The sequence below is a fragment of the Myotis brandtii genome, unplaced genomic scaffold (genome assembly GCF_000412655.1).
Source record: "Myotis brandtii unplaced genomic scaffold, ASM41265v1 scaffold702, whole genome shotgun sequence".
Taxonomy (NCBI): Eukaryota; Metazoa; Chordata; class Mammalia; order Chiroptera; family Vespertilionidae; genus Myotis; species Myotis brandtii.
The window spans coordinates 2,114,808-2,125,247 of record NW_005370755.1 but is presented as its reverse complement, the minus strand read 5'-3'; the positions used below and the strand labels follow the sequence as shown (position 1 = coordinate 2,125,247).

The 10,440-nt window shown below is 36.6% G+C and overlaps 1 protein-coding gene across 1 annotated transcript in view; it reads right to left on the bottom strand.

Moving 5' to 3' along the window:
* The window catches only part of SPAG16 (sperm associated antigen 16), a 638,516-nt gene that overhangs the window by 352,687 nt on the left and 275,389 nt on the right, over positions 1 to 10,440 (bottom strand). The window contains exon 11 of the mRNA XM_005882297.2: positions 9,223 to 9,366. Within this exon, the coding sequence (XP_005882359.1) occupies positions 9,223 to 9,366 (144 nt within the window). The remainder of the gene's footprint in view (positions 1 to 9,222; positions 9,367 to 10,440) is intronic.

The following is a 10,440-nucleotide window of genomic DNA, read 5'->3' as shown; positions in this document are numbered from 1 at the left end:
CTGGCAAGTGGACATCCCCCGAGGGCTGCCGGGCTGCCAGAGGGATGTCTGATTGCCAGCTTAGGCCCAATCCCCCAGGGAGCAGGCCTAAGCCAGCAGGTGGTCATCCCCCAAGGGGTCCTGGATTGTGAGAGGGTGCAGGCCAGGCTGAGGAACCCCACTGGTGCATGAATCCGTGCCCCGGGCCTCTAGTATCTCTATAATTGAAACATGGAGTTCGGGGTACAGACTTCTTCTCATGGGTCCTTGTCCAACGAAGATGAAGAATAAATTATGGACAAAAAGGCTTCTTTAATAAAAAATGTGGAAGTTTATTGGAAGCATATACAAACTCCATCTGGGCAGGGGGATTCCCAAAGGGACCACCTGGGGAGGGGCCCCAAAATGGGAAAAAAATGCTCTCTCTATTTCTACTTGAAAAAAAATCTAAATCTAAACATCTAAAATCTGAAAATCTGTCTGGTGTCCCTTTGTCTCAGGTTTATAAAGGCTGTAGCTCTTTGTCTCTTCATGCTCCCTTTCAATTGGAACCCTTCCCCATTCCAAAAAGAATGGCCAATTAGGAGACCCTGTGCTCTCCTAATTGGTCATTCTTTCGTTTCAAAGTCCAAAATCCACATGATGCCCCCTTTTTTCTCGCCCCCTTATCTTGCAACATTCCTCTATATCCTGTGAAAATATGTTTCCCTCTTTCTGGCATCTGTTGACATTTTTCTGTCCTCTGTGAAAGTATGTTTCCTTATTCCTGGTACTCTGACTTTTCTTTATCCTCTGTGAATGTATGCCTTCCTCTCCCCTTATCCTACGACATTTCCCTATCCTTCACATATCCATCTTATATGTTCAGGTTGGAGTTTCTTTTGATCTCCTTTATGGCTCTCTCTCAGTTGTCCTGGCTGGAGATCTTTTATGACCCCTTATGGCCCTCTAAGCTGCTCAGGTCAGGGCTGCTTTTATAATTGCTTTAATTGCTCAGCCAGAGATGCCTCTATCCTTCACATATGCATTCCACCCCCATGGACCCTCTTTATTCCCTAAACCTGTCTATTTTGTCTCTAGAATTCCTTTCATGATCACATCATACCTACCAAGAGTATGAGAGGAAGTGGCCACATTCCTGGTCCAGCATCTTCAATTCTGTTTATTTTAATTAAGGAACTATTTACTGATTCTCTATAATGTTCCAATTGATCGGCTCTGTCCCAAGAACACAAAGATGAGTAAGACACAGACCCTACCATTAACACACTTATAGTATTACTCAGAATTGTTTTTTCATGCTAGGCCAATAGATCTAGAGACAATATTGGTTTTAAAGCTAACCATATCTAGGCTACCTTCTGCAGAAAAATACCAACAGTACTACTCTTAGCAACTGGTTACTCTGAGCCTATGACTGCTAATGTTTTACATAGATTTTTCTCATGCAGTTGTCATGAAAACCTTATAAAGTAGGTTTTTTCCATTTTACAATGAGCAGCTGAGGTACTCAGAGGTTCTACAAAATGACAGAGCTGCTCCTTTTTCATATCCACACTTGAAAAGAATCCTGACTTTAGAAGGTGCTTCTGATGTATAACCAATCCTGCCATTTGCCTGAGAAGGGCCCTTGGGCAATGTCTCCAAGTTTTCCCTGAGCTGTGAGATGATGGAAAATATTTTCCTAACACTTTTCTCTATGGTGATAATGTATTACTTTTACAATCAGACAGGAAATGTATTTAAAGAACCATGCTGTTACTTTCCATTCTCAGCCCCTTCACCTAAAAGTGACTGACTATATTAAGAACAGAAGCACAACACACACCTCTTCAAAAATATAAAGTAGAATATTATTATTTAACAGGTATATCTAAACATTACCCTGGTAATAACCTACTGAGATTTTCAGATTATGAAAAGCATCTACCTCTGAAACTCAGGAAGAAGCAGGACACCACAATCTTAGGGAAACAGTTCATCAATCTCTTCATTATGCTTTGAAATGTGAACTCCTGACTATGTTTGTAGCAAATAAAAAGATGTTCTTTTAAAACAATTAAATGATATACTTGTCAAGGAGCTTTCATACTATAGTTTTGGGCACTATAGAAATACATGAATAGGTAGCTCATACAGGAAAGAGAGATATGGGGGATTTGGGAGGGGTCCATTTATTCACAATTCATAAATCAGTGTATAAAGGTGATTTATATGTTTAACAGGATGCCGTTAGCTCTACTTCTGCCTCAGGCAGTGAACTCAGAGAAAAAATGCAACACTGTAAAATTGTTTAAATCACTAATCCCAACTTCTTTCCAACTTCTTTCATTTCGTAGAGATATTTGGGAAGATACATGCTGTTTCACATAATAAGCTCTAGTCACACAGAAGAAAGTGCAACTCTAAGCATCAGAAAAATGGACATTGTATTTACATTCAAAACCATGCTACTGTTATTGAGCAGTATAGTAAAAGGTAAAGACAAAATAATATATTATTGGCATAGGTAAAGACCAAATATATTGGTATAGGTAAGGACCAAATAACATATTATTACGTTAGTGTAGTGAGCATTTTATTGATCTATTAAAATTAACCTGGAGACTGATACACTATTAGTCTAAATAGACTAACCAATAATAAAACATGCCTTGGACACAAAGTAGGTCAATCATTATGTTTTACATTCTTCCAAGACCAAAACTAAAGAAAAAAAACCCTATTTTAAAAAGTATTTTTAGTGTTTCTGGCAAAATGTTTTACATTTTTCTGCGAAAACATAATCTAAATAATATATATATGAAATGTGCAGAATTATTTCTTCTGTAAAAATGAAATACAAAGAGTTAATTGCTATAACTTTTAAAGAAACATGTTTTTACGGGCTATGAACAGATAGATAACATATGTAATTTCACGGTAATTATAATCCTTTTTTAGTTTATAACTGTTTCCATGTTTATCTTGCTAAGAACTGGAGACATGATGTTACCAATTAATGTTTCATGGATAGTACTCTTCTAATGAAGCTTGGTGTAACCCAGACTTGAAATGGATTCTTTCCCTTCCTAGCCCATTGTATTTAAGATTACCAGTTGTATAGCAATTTTTGAGCTATCTCTAAGTACTCAAAATTCCTATGAATGAATAAAAATAATAGTGGGTAACATTTATTGAGCATATATGTGCCAGGAAATAAATAGTATTTGTGTTTTTCATATATTATAGCATTTAGCCTTCACAATTGATCTGCAAAGTAGGTAGCATCATTATTATACCCATTTCATAGATGAGAAAACTGACAGGACTAGCAAAGGTAAAGCTAGGATTCTAACAAGGGAACCTGAAACTCTGACTCCATGTGTTAGCTATTTAGGTACCATTCCTTGCACTGGAGTATGCTTAAGGTCCCTTCTGTTTAGCGCATACATTTTGCTCTTTTAACAGTGCAAAGTTAGTGCCAATGCACACCTTCTGCATTGTTCCACTCATTCATCACATTCAGTGACTAATGAATAATTTTCAACAGCTAGTTCATCAGTCTACCAAGTAAATGCCAAGGCACAAGTTACTTACCTTACCAATGTTTGAGCTCCCCCTAGCGGTAAATATTCGGTAACAGCAGTCATCACATTCAGTGACTAATGAATAATTTTCAACAGCTTGTTCATCAGTCTACCAAGTAAATGCCAAGGCACAGGTTGCTTTACCTTACCAATGTTTGAGCTCCCTCTAGCGGTAAATATTCCGTAACAGCAGGTCTACAGTGATTGGGTTACCCATGTTACTCCTAAAAAGTGTCTTGATACACAAATCCTACTAAGGAATCTATAAACTTATATACAAATCAGTAAACATGCATATCTCTTTTGACCCATCTAACTCCATGGCATCCCAATTATACATATACCTACCAGATCTTCTTAATTCCCAGTTCTACCAAAATCCATTCTTCTTGTCAACATCAAAACATGGGGCTTAACAACCCCATCTTAAAGTAACCTGCAATGTCTACCTATTAACCTATATATATAAAAGCCTAAGCAACCAGCCAACTGTCTGTTAATATATATAAAAGCCTAAGCAACCAGCCAACTGTCTGGTAGCTATGACGCACAATGACCACCAGGGGACAGATGCTCAATGTAGGAGCTGAAACCAGAAGCATGGAAACATGGAACAGACTATGAATCTCAGAGGGAAGTTGGGAGAGGGAAGGTGGAAAGAGATTAACCAAAGATCTTATATGCATACTAGAGGATCGGTGCATGTTTTCATGTACCGGTGGGTCCCTCTGCCTGGCCTGTGTGGATTGGGCCGAAACTGGCTCTCCAACATCCCTCGAGGGGCCCCAGATTGTGAGAGGGTGCAGGCCAGGCCCCAGGACCTCACTGGTGCATGAATCCATGCACTGGGCCTCTAGTATAGTTTATAATATGATATCTTCATAATTAGATCCCTTATGTATCCCATGCTTTTCAAATACAAATTTTACTTGATCATTGTAAATTGCCTTTAAACATACAACTAAGTTATATTTTCTACATTCTTTTAAACAGTTTACATCTATAATTGTGAAATGAGACTACAGTAGAGCTGTGGTCAGTGTATTACATTTGTTGAGTTTGGAACTAAAATTTCTTTTTCATTTTCATTTTCCAACAAACATTCAGTAAACCTAAAAATTGCCCTGGCCGGTGTGACTCAGTTGGTTGAGCATTGTCCCATGAACTGAGAGGTCATAAGTTCAATTCCCAGTCACAGCACATACCCGCATTGCAGGCTCAATCCCTAGTAGGGTGTGTGCAAGAGGCAGACAATCCATGTTTCTTTCTCCCATCTTCCTTCCTCTCTCTCTCTCTCAGATCAATAAAAAACATATTTTTAAAAATAAATTAACTGATTTTTTAAAAATAAGATTTTCAAAACTCAGTCATAAACCTGCTCAAGATGGGAATGCAAGTAGAAATTCAAAAACTCAGTTTTTCCCAATGTTTATCTGTTCAGGGTTTATGCTTCATCTTGATTCATTATTGGGAATGTTTGTTTTTATAGAAATGTATTATTTTATAAAAAATTCCAACATATATATTTTTTAGTATCTGCATATGTGGCTTTAATTCATTTCAAATTTCTAAGGTTTATATTTATGCTGTTCACTTTTATTTCTCGAGAAATTTTTGAGATATCTACTTATTTTATTGTACTTCCTTGTTTTATTATTTTTTCTCTCAGAAAAACAAGATTTGGATTAATATATTTTTATACTAATTTATTTATTGATTCTTTTGCTTTTTTGTATTCATTGACCAGTTTTACTTTTCAATATGAATTCATAATTCACTTATTTTTTATTTTTTGCTTAATAACACAGTATTTAAAACTATGAATTTTACTCTGAATATAGCTTTGTTTACATCTCAAGTTTGATAAGTATTGTGGTTGTGGTTGTTTACCAACTAAGTAACATCTATTTATAGTTCTTCTTTGGCCAATATTCACTTATTTGCTTTTTGATAATTCAGATTTTATTATATTTTAGTAATTGATATGTTATTTTCTTTTTATGAATCTTGTTTGCAAATATTGGTTTATGTAATTGCTATTCTGAAGAATTCACTTATGCTAAATTTTTGATGTAAGATTTATACATTTAAAAAATCTAGCAATGAATGATTTAAAATAATTTGTATTCTCTCTTCATAAAGTACAATATCCAAGATATATACCATTAAAGAGCTTACTAGTTTATTAATCCCTCTAATTCCACTGTAATTTTCTTGACAGATTAAAAACTGAGAAAGATACTTTGAAATCTTTGATGACAATGGCATTGTCAGCATCTTCTTATACATATTTATAAGATCTTTCATTCTATATATTTCAACATCATATTGTCTGAATCCTCAGGTGATTCAGGTTAGTTTTTACCTGACGGTCTCTTTTGCCCCACATTAATATCACTATGAGTGTTGTATTTGTTGATTATGTCCTGATGATGTCTGGTAGGGCAAGGGAAACAGGGCAATGAAGACTGATTTGGGTCAGTCAAGCTGTACCACTGTCATATCAAGTAGGACTGACCCCCAAAAGAAGTCTGGTTTATATCATTGTTGCAGGAGAAACAGTGGCTTAAACTTTGGAGTAATCTAGAATACATATAATTGGAAGTTACAGAAAAAAAATGGTCAGAGGCGGGGGACAGGAGAGGTGGATGGAGGTGGCTAGAGAGGGGCGAAATGAGGGACATCTGTAATAGTGCCAACAATAACAAATAAATAAGAATAAAATGTACACATTTATTTTTCATTGTGAAGGGCACAGCAATTAGGCAGATGTCAGTATGTATAGTGTGTCTATTCTGGGCCTCTTCCCGGGGAGCAGAATCCAGCAGATCACAAAGATGGGCTCTAAGCGAGATTATCATGGCATTCTTTAACTGGAGAAACAACTACATATGAAAGTATCATATTAGAATCAAATTTATTTTGTTTTATTTTTAAATTATAGGTAAAGCATGTAGAGAAATAGGAAAAAATGTTGTCTTCAAAAAGAAACTGTTTTTTACTAAATTACTTAAGCCAAAATAAAAATCAAATGACACAAATATAAGTTTTGGAAAGCATGAATTTCAACAACCCTTAGGATATAAGCATCATATAAATACATGTTATGTGCATGTATTTTATATATGTTACACATATATGATCTTCAGTGTTGATTTGCATATATTAAGCATTCATTATACAATGAGATCTGATTTATAAACTCAGAATTGATATCAGATTGATGGTTGCCAGATGGGAGAGGGTTAGGTGAAAAAGGTGAAGGGATTAAAAATTAGTCATAGGGATGTAAAGTACAGCATAGGGAATATGACTATAATATTATAATAACTCTTTATGATGTCAGGTGTGTACTGGAAATACTGGAGGGATCACTTTGTAAAACATATGATTGTCTAACCACTAGATTGTACAACTAAAACTGAAACAAAATAATAATGAATGTAAACTCTAATTGAAAAATAAAACAAATCAATCTCTATTTAAAAAAAAAGATTTTTACTGTTATTTTGACAATAATGTATTTCTTTTAATTAATCCTACCAAAGAATATTTGCTATTAAATATCACTCATTTAAAAACACTTTTGGTTAAATGTATTTTCTCCCATTATTTTTATCTCGTGCACTAGAAAAAAGCAAACAGTGTGGCTGCATTTTACTACAATTTTGCCAAAGAAAGTACTGAACGTAAATTCATATTATGAGTGAATAATGATGTATTTCACCTCATTTTAATTTCAGTAATTGAGCGGGAAAATGGGAAAATCTATTAAAAGAACCTGTGCTGGTCAAGAACTAATGAGACGATATCTGAGTCACTGGCTGTCATGGTAACTGGGCTTTATGGAAATCTGACTACTGTGCCCAGTAGCTCCGTAAGTGATAGGTTACACTTCTAATTGGGTTGTCTCTGCTTACAAGATGGGCTTCATGTTCCTAACAGGTACAGAATGCATACATGCTCACAACTTAAGTTCAAACATCTAGCACTAAAGATAAATTAGACTTTGAGAAAATTTTCAAAAATTAAAAAAAAAATAGTTTACTCCTCTCATTAACTCAGTTTCTTTCTATCTAATTGTATTAACAACTAGAGGCTCGGTCCATGACATTCGTGCACTGGAGGTGGGGGGAGGGGGTGAGGTCCCTCAGCCTCGCCTGCACCCTTTTGCAGTCTGGGAGCCCTGAGGGGATGTATGACATCTTAGCACCTCCTGGGAGGCGGGCTGCTGAGCTCGCCAGCCATCAGCCTGGCTTGTGGCTGTGCTTCGCTCCTCCTGTGGGAGCTTACTGACCACCAGGGGGCAGCACCTGCGTTGAGCGTCTGCCCCTGGTGGTCAGTGCGCATCATAGCAACCAGTCGTTCCACCTTTTGGTCGATTTGTGTAATACCATTTTATTATTTTTTAAAAATATTTTTTATTGATATCAGAGAGGAAGAGAGAAGAAGAGAGAGAGAAACATCATTGATGAGAGAATCATTGATAGGCTGCCTCCTGCACACCCCCTACTGGGGATTGAGCCCACAACCTGGGCATGTGCCCTTGACCTGAATCGAACCTGGGACCCTTCAGTCCGCAGGCTGATACTCTATCCACTGAGCCAAACCAGCTAGGGTACCAATTTATTATATTGGATCATACCAAGATTAAAAAAAAAATTGAGTTTTATGAAAATACACCAATAAGAATCCTCCTAAGAACAAAATTTCCCAATGGAATGGTTTAGAAATTGCACCAAACCTATGAGTCTCCAAGAATAATACGGTGTTAGAAAGAGCCGGATGCAAGACTGTCCTACAAACACCTGTGGGCAGAGCTTTTTAATGTGTCTATGTGTTTAACAATATCTTTCCTTCTGTGTCCTTGGCCTTTGCAGTACAAAAATTCAATGAATTCTGAAAACTACAGAACTCAATGCTTTCAGTTCAACTTTAATCTCTTTAATATTTTGATTGCCATTTAATTTTTAACAAAATTGATCACTATCTTCTGATCCTTTTTGGTAGATAACTTACTTCTAAAAGAAAAACCTGCACGATAAACTGAGGCAAAGTAAACACTAGCATGCATTATTTTCTAGAAAGCCATGTGTCTTGTCAGAGCTTGTGCGTACAAGAAGCATCAATAATGCTTCTTCTGGGAAGCTCTGCACTCTGTTAAATGTATCAGCATGTGACTAAGTTTTACAGGTACCAAATATCAAAAGCAATCAATCTATAAAGTCAATATAATGAAAGCCAAAGGAGCACGTTATCTACACTTTTCTAAATTCAGGTTGTAAGGTTGCAGAGAAAAAAAAAGTGCCATCAAAATCACTGAAGTACAAAGTTTCATTTATACAAGGTAAGTCTTAGAGATCTATTATCTTGTGTGCTTAAAAATTTGCTAAGGAGGTAGCTCTTATGTTAAGTGTTCCAGTGATGATAACAATAATAATAAATAAAGTGGGTAGCAGCAAACTTTCCGAGACGATAGAAATATTGATAGGATAGACTGTGGTAATGGTTTTAAGGATATATACCTATCTCCAAACTCATCAAGTTGTACGTATGAAACATGTACAGTTTTAGTCTATTATTCATCTTTCAATTTAAAAAGCCAGGAGAGTGAAGAATAGCCAAGTGCATTCCCTGGAGAGATTCGGCTGGTTTCGGGACTGTGTGAACTGACCTGGGATGGAAGCAGCAGTTGGAAAGCCAGTCGGTGTGGCCGGTTCCTGTGAGAAGCACGTTGCCTTTGGGAAGCCCCACTGCCTTCCAGAGGCGGTCCTCGCTGCAGGAGATTAGCATGTCCTTGCTGGGGTGCATCACGATGCTGCAGTCAGACAGAGGAGAGAGTTAGGGGGCGATAAGAGCGAATGCTTTCACACTGTGAACAGAGGAAATGGCAGTGGCTATTCCACTTCAGCAAGGCAGGACGGTTCCTAGGCTGCTGGTCTGGAGCTCAGAGGAGCCAGCGTCTACCTCCTGGCTACAACTCTAACACTAATAACTTTCTGATTGCCATCAACCTAATTAACTTCACTGGATCTCAGCTTCCTTATGTGTCAAATGAGATGCTTGGTTTAGGTAATTGCTCATGTCTAATTCTAATTTTAAAACAATAATTCTGGTTTTGGGGGTTTTTTAGTAAGAAAAAGTGATGCCAATGATAACTCAGTGTTAGGATAGTTGGACCTGTAGCCATGGTAATTATTAAGAAAATCAAAATTCTTTGCAGATTACAGTATATCTTAAACCAGGCATTAGCCAGGAAAAGATCATAAATCATAACCACCATCATAGTCCTTTAATAAATGCTATAAATGAAACATTAACTTCATGGCCTACTATCTACACAAAGCGAAGGAGCTCAAATTCTGTGCTAATATGCAACTTAAACTGGTTTCAGTCAATGCACAGTACACAAATTACAGTAATGAATTCAGGATGCATCAGGCAATTCCCCACTCTATAAAGGCATAGGGGGAAATGAGAAAGAAGTATGTGAAATTATCACTTAACACATTAAGCAGAATTATTTGAACCAGGCTATGATCACTCTGGCTATTCAAATATTGGAGCTAAACCATTCCAAAATCAAGAGTCTACAAGGTTAATGCCTGATATTTTATCTATGGCCATGCTCTAATCTTATTTATATAGAGTTTCATCTATGCCTTACAATGTAATGGAACAAATGTGCCCAATGTTAAGCACCTATTAAAATACCAGCCTAAATAATAGCAACAAATTGTTCGATTTCAACATAGCCCTCTCAAATCTAAGACATAATGTTTTTGCTTGACTACATAGTGAAATGAAACAATGGCTTAAAAATAAAAATTACCCATTAATTTCTCCCACAGTGAATTCTCTGAATGGCTTTGTCCCTTTCTTCTTCAATATA